The sequence below is a fragment of the Geotrypetes seraphini genome, chromosome 3 (genome assembly GCF_902459505.1).
Source record: "Geotrypetes seraphini chromosome 3, aGeoSer1.1, whole genome shotgun sequence".
NCBI lineage: Eukaryota > Metazoa > Chordata > Amphibia > Gymnophiona > Dermophiidae > Geotrypetes > Geotrypetes seraphini.
In genome coordinates, this window is record NC_047086.1 from 194345324 (window position 1) to 194360170 (window position 14847).

The 14847-nt window shown below is 39.8% G+C and overlaps 1 protein-coding gene across 4 annotated transcripts in view; it reads right to left on the reverse strand.

Moving 5' to 3' along the window:
- The window catches only part of COL2A1 (collagen type II alpha 1 chain), a 226507-nt gene that overhangs the window by 54115 nt on the left and 157545 nt on the right, over positions 1–14847 (reverse strand). For all 4 annotated transcript variants that reach the window (XM_033938906.1, XM_033938909.1, XM_033938908.1 and 1 more), the window contains 4 exons: positions 14186–14239; positions 13855–13962; positions 5508–5561; positions 2747–2800 (listed from right to left, as the gene is read on the reverse strand). In XM_033938906.1, coding sequence (XP_033794797.1) covers positions 2747–2800; positions 5508–5561; positions 13855–13962; positions 14186–14239 — 270 coding nt within the window. The remainder of the gene's footprint in view (positions 1–2746; positions 2801–5507; positions 5562–13854; positions 13963–14185; positions 14240–14847) is intronic.

The following is a 14847-nucleotide window of genomic DNA, read 5'->3' on the forward strand; positions in this document are numbered from 1 at the left end:
AGGAAAACCTCCAGCCGCACTAAGAGATTTAAGCAAGTTCCCAGTGATATTCTGCCCTGCAGCCTGAGGGGGAGCCCAAGAACACACAAGCTAGGCACACAGACACCCAGTGTAGGGCGTGGCCCTAGGCCTTTTAAGCAGCTCTCCAGAGCATTAGAGGAGGCTGCCCAAGAGAGTCTGGCAGAGAGAGTTCTCCGGGCCAGGAAAAGGCCAGACCTCACTCCAGAGCCAATGGAGTGTGAGGCTTCAATACCCCTGGAACCAGCAGAGCAGCTGGACACCCCAGAAAGCATGGACCTGGATGAAGTGTGTATGCCGGAGTCCGTTATGGGAGAAGCCATGGATGTGGGCTTGACAACTTGCCACTAAACACTGCAGGTACGGAGCTGCACAGGAATAATAATGGAGAAGAGTTTAGAAGAACTAAATTTTGATTGTTTGTGAGGTATAAACAAGCCTAGAGCAGGGCTGCACCAGCTTGATTGTTTTGCTACACTGCAGCTGTGCAGAAGCTCAAGGGGAACTACAGGACTGTGAGCTAATTAGGGCTGACACTTTAAGAGCCTGCAGTAAGGTTTTAGTTTTGTCTTTTGGTTCCTGCTTAAAGTTTACTTTATAACCCCAAATGCAAATACCTGGTGAAGAAACGGGACTGCGTTGATTGGTAAGCCCAGGACTCAAGCTCACGGCTTGATAATTTCTTAAGAGAGACTACTTGTGCTGTGTTTTTTTAAGTGACTGTGGGGCAAAGTAGAGAAAGCACTAAGACCTGGACTGGAATTATACTTGACAGAAAGCTTGCTGTGCTTTCACCGGACCGGGTGAAAGTTAAAAGGATTTCAAATTTATTTATTTTTTTTGTTTTTCTTTCTTTGCCCTGTTTTGGAGAAGCCAGGAAACGTGAACTGTAATAACTGCTTATATGATTTCTAGTTGGTGTGTTAAGTGACTAATTAAACTTTACACATTATGTTTGGTTCAACTTGACTCACGGTGCTTTATTTTGGGGGCAATGCCCGGATAGTGAGACACCAGTGAGGTCTCCCCCTTTGGGAGCCGCGTCAAGAGTGTACTACCCCCTATCAGGGGTCGTCTTAACCGTACCAAGACCCCGGTAGGTGACAGGCCAGATAAAACATCAGTATTTAACTGGTTAAGGCGAATTCAGAAGAAAGGACTGTGTTTTATGAGATCCTATTTATGCAGTTTCTTTATGTAGTTAAGTGCTAAATTTGGAACTCAACCGCATAGGTGCTGATTCTATCCTTGGATCATCCATACAACAGCCAGTTAAGGCTTAGGTGCTAACCCGGTATACATCTGGTTAAGTGCCAGAAAATATCCCTGGTTAGCCTCAGACAAGCTGTTTAAATGGTCAGGAGCTGTTTATGGAAGCATACAAAGCAACACGATGTTCCCACATTGGTTTATTGAAAAATCTCCTGCAGAGTAGTCAGAGACTCCTGAAGCAGGTAAAGTTTTCTGTACCAAAATGCCTGCAGCGTTGAGGCTTTTTTTTTTTTTCATTTACAGAATTGAATCTCTGCTTTTAATAAAGCATCACTAGTTTCCCACTTGTATTTTCTTTGTTTAGGAACTGGTGATGGTCATTTAAATCACTTTGACTATCAACTCCTATAAATTACCCCACATAATGTAATGTAATATGTCTGGAAGATGTACTCACATCTAAGTGCATATATCCAGTTACAAAAATATTCTTTAAAGGAAAGTTGCCATCTGCTTTCCTTTGCATGGGAAGCTCCTAGCAAGGGCCTTCTAGACACTTGTATACATACAAATACCAATTTGCAGATGTATCCATTTTAAGCTTAGGAAATCTAATCAGGAGTATTTATACTGACCATATAAGTGCTTTTGAACATCAGTCCCTGTGTGATTTTCGATTTCATTCCACACTTAAACCACCACTAACAGATTTGCCAATTGCCTCCATCTTGTTTTGAGCTATTAAGCCAGTCTTTATCATCTAACTTCCATACCAGGGCATTCTACAGAAAACTGTTGTCTACGTTGGTAACCTAACACTATGAATTATGGATAATGAACCAATTCCTTGTTTTCTATTTGAAATTTCACTAGAGTACAGTTTTTATTATTTACAGAGTAATATTTGACATAGAGGAAGGTTGGCAACGTGGCATATCATCTGCGATGACCATAGTCCTCTTGATTTTGCCTCCACTATCTCTCCTAGAAGGCCATTCCGTACATCCAAACCCTATCTATGAAGAAATATTTTCTTATGTTCCTCCAAAGTTTATTCCCTTATACTTCCATGTCATGACCTCCTTGTTCTAGAACAGTAACGATAAATTCCAGTCCTCAAATGTATCAACAGGTCTGATTTCCAGACTAGCCAATCCTATGCAAATTAACCTGACTCTTGGATCCAACATAAGAAAATACATCTCATAAAATTTGAACATCTAAGCTTAGAGTTCAGCATTACTGACCTACAAGTTCACATTTCATTGACAGAATTGGACTCCATTACTCTATTCATACCCTTAAGATAATAAAAAGGAAAAGGTAGTCCTCTGTATACAAGTATCAAGTCATGAACCACTTTATGGAGAATGCCACTTGTGTAATCATTTCTTAGCAAATTATTATCAGGGTGTTTGCCTTTGCCTTCCCCAGTCATCTCTACCCCTACTCCACCCCACACGAACCTATTGATTGTACCATGAGGCTCAACAAGAGATTGAAAACTCAAACTTACATTAGGACCTGGTGGACCGACTCTTCCTGCAGCACCAGGGAATCCAGTAGCTCCCTGTGTGAGAATAAGAAACAAGAGAATTTCAAGAAACTGTAAATGACAGCATTTATTAATTCACTTGATAATAGTTCTCTCATTCTTAAATTTTAATCTCCTCTTTTGCAACTAGTGAAATTTCAGATGTCCATATGAAGGGTTTGTCCAATTAACTTTTGAAGTAAGCCAAACACCACTTATTTAAAATTTGTCTTCTTCTATCCCACCCTCCTTATCAGGTAGATTTTTTTCCAGGCAAATTGTTGCTTGGCATAAAGAAAATCGTGCTGGGAGGTGGAGTGGGGGAAATCTTGGAGCATAGTTTCACTTTGGAATGACAGCTGTTATATTTTGTGCTGGCCAGTCAGAGTTATCCAGGACACCCAAATAGTAGATTTACAGTTATTCCCACCCATTGGTCTGGTTAGTTTTACACCACATGTTCAGCTTGCATGGATTCAAGCTAAATTACCATCTGAAATTAATGGGATAAAACTGTCAGTTCACTTCATCTGCACTAGGTCAACTGACTATCAAACTCCTCTTATTGACAGTTCAAACGGCTCTTATTAACTTACAAATGTATTCACTCTGCAGATCCTCAGAATCTCTCCTCTCTTCTCTCTCCCCATACTTCTCCCCGGGAACTCCATAAGTGTCTTTCATCTGTACCCTTCTCCTCTACCGCCAGCTCCAGACTCTAGGAAGGATGCACAAAGCTCCAAAACCATGATAAAAAGTATCATGGTGGGAGCAATTTTTTTTTTTTTTGTAGGCAATGCTCAGCATAATAACATGCAAACTATATGCATGCAAATTGTGCAGAGAATTGCTGGTAAAAGGGGGGGGAGGAACTGTGCCTGACACTTGCTCAGCAGAGCATTAGCTAGGCACAATTCCTCTTTCATGTCAAGCTGCTCTGCCTGCCCCAATCAACTGAGCTGCAGGACTCCGCAAAGCCACTGCCAGCTTTGGTTGCTTCACTTGCCACTCAGCTGTTCAGCTTCCCCTGCTGATTCAGCCACTATCAGCTGGGCTGGCAGGGGAAGAACCAAACAGCTGTGCGGCAGGGGAAGCCCTGAAGCTTCAGATCAACAACCTTAGGGATTCCTGCTGGCTCAGCTGATCGGTCAGCAGGGGGAAAAAAAGTCCCCCTCCTGCTGACACCCCGCACTCAACCGCCACTGGCAGTGTTCATATCTAGGCTAGAAACCCACTTTTTTGAGGCCACTTTTAACTCCTAACTCTTAACAATGTCTGTTTCATCATTCCTTTTGTGAGAAATACCCTAACCCATATTTGTGTTGCTTGTTTTGATTAGATTGTAAGCTTTATCAAGCAGGGATTGCCTCTTACATGTTTAATATACACCTGGCAGCGCTATAGAAATTATAAATCGTAGTAGTATTGTTGGTCTCTGACCAGACACTTCTGAAATGTTCTGGCGCTGTAACAATAAAAAGTCTAGCCTGAAGCAGGCAATCCCCAATCCCTGTGGGCATTAATATTCATTTAGGATATCCTTAATATATTTGTTTTGAATGCATGCTGGATCAAATTGTGTGGAAATCTATCTCTACCTACATCTCAGTTCAAAACACTGCCACTTAGCATTCCAGCATTTGGTTTTCTGTACCTCAGGACAATTTTGGCTCATACAGGCCTTACTGACTAGCACCAATTTGGGACCTTTTGATTTTATCTGCTGGTGCAAAACTGACTATATTGCACCCCAAGACCAGTTTTGGCTAATTATAGGCATTTTTACCTTATGGACTAGCACTAACCAGAAACTATTGAATATCATTTATTGTATTTGTTTATATTATTTTATCAATTTTATGATTTGATGTTTATAATAAACCTGGTAGCATCCAGTTCATCTACTCCGCTTTTTCTTGCACCTGGGTGTGCAAGAGGCTTATTTTTGTGGAAATCTATTTCATTCATATTGGCTAGAACTATCCGGAAAACCAGACAGGGTTGAGATGTATGAGGACTGGATATTGACTGTTGCTGGGATAAACCGCAGTCTGTTCCACCAGACCAGCCTTGGGTCACCAGAGTAATTTCTGTAGTTTGACACACAAGTGTGACATTGTGTAAGGGAAGACCAACAAAATACCTGGGTACTGGCAGAGCCCACAGAAGCCAAAGGATAAAACAATCAGGCATGATAACACTTACTTATCAGATTATATGCTGTCTTGATTCTGGATGATAGATTTACTTAGACCTCATAGCATGGACTGTTGCTACTATTTGGGTTTCTGCCAGGTACATTGGACACTGTGGAAACAGGATACTGGTGGGCTAGATGGACCACTGGTCTAACCCAGTATGACTATTCTTATGTTCTGTTTCTAATGCTTATTGCCATTCATTATCTGCTGCAAAGCACATTGAATAAAATGGGCTTTGTGCCAGATAATACACAATAACATCATTATCACATGCCAAGCATTAGATTATAGGGGCCATAATTGGAACAGAATTATCCCGCTTTCAGACGGCAAAATTGGATTTGGAATTCATTATTTTTCTTGACCTTTATGCCAAAGTGCCTGGCATTCCTCCTGGTGCACATGCAATGTCAGCAAAACAGAGAAGGGGCACATGGACTAGGGAAGTGAGATTTAAGGATCACGACACAAGCTATAAAGTGTGAGCCTAAGTAGAAATTATACAGATAACTTTTCATAGTTAACCTCATGCTGATACTCACAGCAGGGCCCTGAGCTCCTCGGGCTCCCTTAGGACCAGTAACACCATTTGGACCCTGAGAAACAAAAGTAGTAGAAACAAATTATACTCCCTGAAAAAATGTAACTAAAATCAGTGAACATTAACCACAGAGAAGATGTATCCTTACATGTGATCCCACTACCGGTTACAGTTAGGAATATTCCTCACTGCTATTTCCGATAGATAGAAGATAGATAGAAGATAGAAGATAGATAGAAGATAGATGATAGATAGATGATAGATAAATGATAGATGATAGATAGATAGATAGATAGATAGATAGATAGATAGATGTGTGTCGCAATCTATGAAAAGGTACCAAGACTTAGTGCACGCTTACTTGAGAAATGAGGCAACAATGTCAGTTCTAGTTATTAGATACAACAGTTTGTTAATTGAAAGGGAGTATATTAATAATAATAACTTTATTTTTTCTATACCACCACAATTTTACGACTTCTAGGCAGTTTACAGTGAAGAGAGCTGGACAATCAGCAAATTACAGAATACAAATAGCGAAGATGTCACAGTACTGTCAGCGAATTACAGAATACAATTAGTAAAATACACACATTTCTCAAGTTATCAGCATGGTGTTAATCGTTTTAGAAATGGTAACTTGGGGGCATGGCCTGACTTCCGCGGAGCTAACACGTATGGCATAGCTGCTCCTCCTCACCCACACTCAAACAACGATTAAAAAGTGCTTTTCTTCGCGAAATTTTGCAATTCTCGCCGCAATCTGGTTGCCAGGATCCCCTATGTCGCCTCCGAAACCGGCGAAAAACGACACCGCTTCACCCGCGCCCCTCGGAGGGAAACGGCTGAAACCCGATCCCAGCACGCCGGAGAAAATGGCGCCAAAACCCGACGAGGCCTCACTAGACCTGCTCCTGAAGGAAGTAAGATCGATCAGGGGCATAATACAGGAGCAGGTTGAAGAAACTAAACTGTTAAGGGGAGAAATAGAAGCACTTAATTCACAATTTGTGGATGCTCGTCACAGATTGGATGCACTGGAAGAAAAAACGACTGCCATTTCACCCCTGCAAGCAACGGTAGCCAAACATGACAAACTGATTACTACCTTGCAGAGAGACTATGAAGATCTCTCTAATCGCAGTAGAAGATCTAATGTAAGAATTATTGGGCTACCTGAATCTTCGGAGGGCTCTGATATGGCTTCCTTTCTCTCTACCTTCCTGCCTGCTGCTCTGGGGCTTGTCTTTTCACCTCCTCTAGAAATAGAGCGTGCTCACCGCGTGCCATCTCACCTCTCTCCACATGCCACTTCTCCCAGACCCATAGTGGCTAAGTTGCTCAGATTTTAGCACGCGCTGCAAATTCTCACAGCAGCAAAATCTAAATCTCAGCTCTTGCATCAAGGTAGGAAGTTTTTCATTGTGCCTGATCTTGCAAAAACCACAGCTTTGAAGAGAAAAGCATTTCTTTCCCACCGGCAGGAGCTTAAAGACATTGGAGCTAAATATGGTCTGATGTACCCTGCTAGGATGAAAGTAACTTACAATAACTACACGACCTCCTATACTGATCCTGAGGAACTGGCAACATTTCTGGAATCCTTGAAAATGAATTAAAATGTTGGGCTGCGGATTTATTTGTTTACTTCTGTCTCTGATGTTATAAATCGCATATGCTCAATTGTACAATTCACTGTTAATTATTGTTAATGTGGATAAGCACACCACTCTCAGGTTTCTCAAAATTGAGTGGGTGTGGAGCTTTGCAAGTTGTTCCGTATGTGTTTTTTCTCCGTGCTCACAGGAGCACCCTTAAAATGTTTCATCTTATGCATGATAGTATGGTCTTTCTCTTTTCTGACCTTGCTTCATGCTTTCATTGCTAGTTTTCTTGCTCTTATTCTTACTCCTATTCTCTCTTTACTTATTCTCTCTGGCAGGAGTGTCTACCTGATATTATGGTTATATTATTTATCCTTTTCCCAAAAAGGTGATATTTACTATGTCTTGATACTGCTTGTGACAAAATATGGCTGATTTACATGTCTTTTTTTTTAATGTGAACGGTTTGAATCACCCCATTAAGAGGAAAAAGATAGCTAACTACGTATTCAATAAACATCCTGATGTGATTTATTTACAGGAGACCCACCTCCCGCCTGCTGCCGCCTCAAAATTTAAATTGAAGGGATATTCCACTCATTTATATTCCTCCACAACTCAGAGGAAGAAAAATGGGACATCAATACTTCTTAATGACAAATTATCTCCAGTTATTCACTCTGTTAAAACAGACTCTGATGGTAGATGGTGTCTGGTACACGCTGCGTTGCACTCAGTAGATTTTGTACTCCTCAATATTTACGCTCCTGTTTTAGATCACCCAGATTTTTTCAAAGATCTTCAGCTGGCGTTAGTTGAATATGATTCTTGCTCTCTGATAGTAGGAGGTGACTTCAACCAAATTCAAGATATCTATATAGATCGGTCATCCTCCTGCAAACCCTCAAAGTCCAGATCTATTTCAGCTTTACATGCTTTAATGGAAGCCTTCTCCCTAGTAGATCCGTGGCGTTTATTACACCCGAAAGGTAGAGAGTACTCTCATTTTTCACCACCACACAACACTTATTCAAGAATCGATTTCTTTCTCCTCTCCCCCTCGCTTATTCAAGATGTAGCAAACACTATCATACATCCAATATCTCTCACAGACCATGCAGCCATTTCCTTACACTTAACCGTCTCTGCACCACGAAAAGAATCTCCCTCCTGGCGACTTAATAATGCCTTGCTTTTAGATGATGCAATAGTGGAAAAAATCAAATCTTTTACCACGGAATTTTTTGAAATTAACACTAAAGATTCAGAAACCTGCCCCGCTATTGTTTGGGAAGCTTAAAAAGTTTCTCTCAGAGGCGAACTGATTAAACTCGCCTCCTGGAAAAAGAAACAATCCATACAAAAAGAAAAAGAATTAGAAACTTCTATTAAAAACTTAGAACTGCAACATATGTCCACTCATTTGCATGATCCCTCCATATTCCAACGCATTCAAAATCTTAAATATGAATATAATACTATGATCTCCCATACGGCCCGGCGTGACATTTTTATCTCCTCTTCCGGTCACTATATGGGAGACAACCTTATGGGTCGCCCTTTAGCCAGATATCTTAAAACTAAATCAAAACGTCTGCACATCTCAGCTATTCAAGACCCATCAGGACGATTAGCTACAACCAGACCTCTGATTTCTTCCCAATTTGAAAAATTTTATACTGCTTTATACCAATCTGAACTTTCTGCCCCTGAATCAGACATGGATTCTTTTCTTACCTCCTTAACCCATCCAACTATATCGGAATCCATTAAAGCAAAGCTGGACGCTCCCATCACCACGTCTGAAATTGAAACTGCTATATCCTCTTTACCCACTGGGAAAGCCCCAGGTCCAGATGGCTTCACTAATGAGTTCTTCAAGAGTTTCCGTACTCTCTTGGCGCCTCATCTTCTCACGTATTATGATTTTCTTCACTCCACTCCGGATAAACAGTTCAATTTTGCTGAGGCCACTATTGTAGTTATTCCTAAACCAGACCGAGATGCTACCTTGGTTAAAAATTTTCATCCTATCTCTCTCCTTAATCTGGACTATAAAATTATGGCAAAATTATTAGCATTAAGACTCACCACAGTGATCCCAACCCTTATACATAAAGATCAAACAGGTTTCATCAAACAAAGATACATTGGAGATAATTTACGCTTATTTCACCACATCAATGCCCACGCCAAAACACTGTCAGATCCTGTGATTGGTCTGGCCATTGATGCTGAAAAAGCCTTCGACCGTGTGGAATGGCCATTCCTATTCCGAGTACTGAAATGGTACAATTTTGGTCCCTTCTTCACAGATTGGATAGAAACATTGTATAGACAACCCACAGCCCGTATTTTGATTAACAATTCTCTCTCCAACAAATTCCCCCTTCATAGAGGCACCCGTCAGGGCTGTCCCCTATCACCACTATTATTCGACTTAGCGTTAGAACCTCTCCTATCAGCTATTTGGCAATGTCCCCTAATTAAAGGTATCCCCACGTCCAATCGAGACATTAAATTAGCAGCCTATGCTGATGATGTCCTTCTATTTCTTAGAGATCCTCTTGTTTCTTTGCCCCATCTTATTAACACTATCTCTCAATATTCTCAACTATCTGGATATTCTGTTAATTGGGAGAAATCAGAGATCTTTCCTCTTAATGACCATATTTCCTCCTCAGATCTAGCTCAATTTCCTTTTTCATGGTCACAGAAAGCTGTGAAATATTTGGGGGTCCTAATTCATAAAGACCCAACACATGCCCAGGACCTTAACATTTCCAAAATCAAAACATTAGTCTCAAACACTACAACACGTTGGTCACCACTTTATTTGTCGTGGTGGGGTAGAATAGCTTCCATTAAAATGACTCTAGCCCCGCAAATTAATTATACCCTCTCCATGCTTCCTCTCTTATGCCAGAAAACATTTTTTCGCTGGCTTAATATGAAACTCTCTGAATTTATCTGGAACAAGAAAAAACCCCGTATTGCTCTCGCCAAACTGAAGGCTTCTAAAATTAATGGTGGATTAAACCTACCAGATTTTTATCACTATTATATCGCATCTCTAGCTAAATATGGAGCTCATTGGATAGTTGATTCTAATCCTCAGGATCAACCAACATGGTTCGAAATGGAACGCTTTTTATGTGCACCATTGCACGTCTCCTGCTTCCTCACGGTGTCAATACCTAGACACTTGAGAAAGTATTCTTTGCTGAGTGCAACGCAGCACGCTTTTCATCTTCTAGATGCAACGGCTGAGATTTCTATTAGTGAAAGCCCATTCATGTCCCTTTGGAATAACTCTAAAATTCAAAATAAAGGCAGATCCCTCTCATGGAAGAGGTGGCAGCGGGCGGGGGTCGAGTTTGCTCATCAATTGGTCTCCTCTACCTCATTTGTTCCTTTTGACATTTTTTGTTCTGCATATTCACTTCCACCCTCTATATATCCCCAATGGCTTGTACTTACCAGAATACTGTCTAAAATACATATGCGTCTTGACTTTATGACCTCTATTCACACTGTTCGTCATTGGTCTACTCTGGCCTTAATGAAGGGTAGAGCGGTATCTCTTTTCTATGGTATTTTAAGGGACCATTTTTTCACCTTTTCACCTCAGTCAATGAACCATTGGGACTCGAGTCTACAGACTGCGCTAACTGACATAGACTGGGAACTTTTCTGGTCTTCCACAAATCGTCCTCTTTTATCTTCCAGAGTCTCTCAATCAATGTTCTTCGTTATGTGGAATGCAGTATGGACCCCATTTCGCATGTGGAAAGCGAAGCTAAAACAAGACTCTACTTGCTGGAACTGTTTAACAGAGTCTGGGACTCTTGATCATATGCTCTTTCAATGCACTATGGTTCACTCCTTCTGGATTCATATTTGGGACACTATAAAATCTATAACTAAATGTTCAGAAGAGATTTCCTTGGACATTGTAATTCTTCGTTCTCAGCATCCTTGTTTTGCACAAACAAACTGTCCGCCTAAACTAATTGATGCCATGTTTGTAACAGCCCTTATGCATATTCTTAAAAATTGGAAATCACCCTCACTACTTGACTACACCTTTTGGTGGAATTCCCTAAGCATGTATCACAAATTTGAATCTTATGCATATGAGAAAAACATGATCTCTCGATTCTCCACGAACATGGTGCGGAAAAAATCACCTTGGTCATTCTTAGATTCATATGTTCATTCTACTCCATAGACACTTCTGCCTTTCTTTCTTTCTTTCTTTCTTTCTACTTATCTATCTCTTGCTTTCTCTCTGTCCCTCCCTCTATCTCCCTTTCTCTTATTTACTCTCCTTGCTTTTCTGCTTTTCATATATCTTCTACTAGCAGTTGCACATACCTTGAACTTTTTTAATAATCTGGTTATATGTTAATGACTATAGACATGGTCTTATTTTATGCCACTGGTTCTTAGTCAGATTTTATGTGTTTAAACTGCTTTCTGTATATTTCTTGAAATATTCAATAAAAATCATTGAACAAAAAAAAAAAAAAAAAAGAAATGGTAACTTATTAGGAGATAAATCTATTGAACAGTGCTCCCTTCTATCTTCCTTCTATCAAAAACTTCACTGGTTGCCGGTAGAGTCCAGAGTTCTGTTTAAGTTTTCCTGTATTTGTTACAAAGCAGTTTTTGGGATGTTACCAGACTATCTTGCTTCCCACTTCACTTTGAATTATCTCAACAAGAGTACACGTAGAATAAATCTATTCAACTATCCACCTTTAAAATCCTGACAATATAAAAAGTTTTTTGACAGAATTTTTTCTTTTCAGGCTGCTAAACTGAATATGTGGCTAGGAAAACCTATATTAGAGGCCACTTCCTAGTTTGATTTTAGGAAAACATTAAAGACCCGTCTGTTTGACATGTCTATATCCTAGTACTACAATTGTTTAACTCACTTTTGTTTCTTAACTGATGCATTTCAATTTTAACTGATTCTTAATTGATGTATTCCAATTTTTTTTTTTATATATATATATATATATAATATTTCTTTATTGAGCAAACCAGTACACACATAACATGATTGTTTTTATTATGTCATTTCAATTTTATTGATTGTATGTATTTTATCTTGTTGTGAACCGCTTTGAACCTTTTCTGGTATAGCAGTATACAAAAATAAATTATTATTAAATTATTATTATCTCTGGCAAATGAAATGATAGAAAGATGTGGATTGTTGCATTTGAATCAGCATCTTCTTGATTACTTAGCCAGCTGAATAACTCAATTTCTAAGACTTGGTCTCTTTTCTTGGATTATGATAGATAGCTAGCACCATCATATACTATGCTTTGCAATACACCTTCAATGCAATCTACCATATGCCTCATTGCTAACTGGGGGGGGTGTTATTGCAAACCTACATTGTATGCTATGGCCCAAATTTCTCTCAATAACCCGTATTGTCTAACCACCTCTTTTACTAAGGTGTGCTATGCGTTTTAGCGCACGATAAATATTAGCACGTGCTAATCACACACTAAACGCGATAGTGGTTAGCGCATGTGTTGATTTAGTATGCACTAAACGCACGCTAAAACGCTTAGCGCACCTTAGTAAAAGAGGGCCTACTTGTTTTTGTCTAATTATTATGCATGTTACCTCGTAACCCGTTCTGAGCTCTCTGAGGAAGACGGGATATAAAACAAATAAATAAAAATACTACATCCTTAATGCATGCTGCACTCTATAATGCACAACCGCTACTTGCTATATTCATAATATATCCTCACTGCCATCATTGTACGCTTAGGTTTGTAATATACCCTCGCTGCATATTAAGGTCTACAATGAAGATTAATGGCCCGCTGTACTCTAGAATACACAATCTCTGCATGCTACATCTGTAGCCCTGATTAAGAAAGTCCACAATATATCATCACTGCATGCCGGATGTCTGCAATACAAGCACGCAATAAAGTATTCACTGCATGCTACATCTGTAATGTACCCTTACTGAATAAGAAAGTACATGATATATCATCACTGCATGCTGAGGTCTGTAATACAATCATACTGCATACTAGGCTATGCAACATGTATTTAAAGTTTTATAATAAACAGAAACGTAGGTACTCACTGCATACTGTAGTCTGTGGTACACCCTCACATCATGCTAGATTCTGCAATGTATCTTCATCATATGCCGTAGGCTTTGATACATTCATGCATGTTACGGTCATGCATGTTACGGTCTATGACACATCTTTATTGCATGCTGTGGTCTGTAATATGCCCTCATTACATATCTACCCAAACCTTAATCCAAGATCTAGTCCATGAGTGGGCAATCTTTATGCACAGAGGGTAGGATGAATGTCAGCGCTACCTCCAGAGGGTCGTAATATAATGTAATGTTGGAACCAGGAATGCACAAAGCTCTATAGACCTTCAGTGATAACTAAATAAGTAAAGCCTTATCTAAAAATGATGAAATCAAACTGCTAGAGTGGTTACTCTGTAAATATTTAAGACAGTATTTAAAATTGCCCAAACTCTGGTTAATAGCAATTTCTGTGTATACTTCCCAAGCTCTCAGTGGCCATATAAATTCAATGGCAAGCCACAGGTTTGCCACCTCTGATCTAGCCCCACTTTTAAAGTGACTTCATGCGTTCATCACTTCCCTCTGTAATGTGATCTGTTTTTCTTTATTATATTAAAAAAACCAAAAAACTAATCAAAGATCTTTACCTGTGGACCAGGAGCCCCGGATGGACCCTGAGGTCCTGGAGCACCAGCATCTCCCTTCTGACCTGCCTCGCCATGTTCACCTTTAAGCCCAGGCTGTCCATCAGATCCCTGCAGCAGAAAAGAGGAGACAAGCTGACATATCTTCCAAACATAAATATATCTATTTCAGGAAGATTATTCATTCAAATGTTTAATAATGGCTATACAGGAAGAGGATGTGTTTACACAGAAAAATATGACAGCATAATGAACAGTGCTGCAAGCAAAAAATAAGTCAAATGACTATACAGAAAACATTTCAACTGAAGGAAAATAAATTATTTGTACTTACAGGAGGACCAGCAAAGCCAGCTGGGCCAGGAGGACCAGTCTCACCACGTTCACCCTGTGAAATAGAAAGTTTGGTTAGCAGTGGCATCAGAACACAAGAGTCACTGGTGAGTAGTGATATCACAGCTTCAGAGTTTATTAAAACCAACAGGGCGGCTTACAATCTAAAATCATAATCCAAAATAACATTCACACATAACATCATACATATAGGGTAAAACTGAAATACAATTAATGTAGAAAGAGGGGAGGAAAAATACAGATTGGAAGCCCTTTCATGTTTTGCAGAGTTATCTCAGGACTTAAGAGCAATTTATCTATTGTGATAAGCATCTGTTAGAAGAAATGCTTTTAATTCCATTTTAAACTTATCATCAGTGTGCAAATGCTACTGCTTTGCAGTGATATCACAGATTAAGCATCACCGGTTAGCAGTGACATCACAAACCAGGTACTACAGGTTAGTGAAATCAGTGTGCAGTGACATCACAGCTCAAGAACTACTGGTTAGCAGTGACACTGCAGCACAAAGGACCAGTGGTAAGCAATGACATCACAACACAATGAACTCTTGTGAACAGTGACTACAGCACAAGAGCAACTGATTATTTAGATTTAGATTTAGTCATGTCTTTTCATTAGTAGCTTAAGACAAGTTACAGT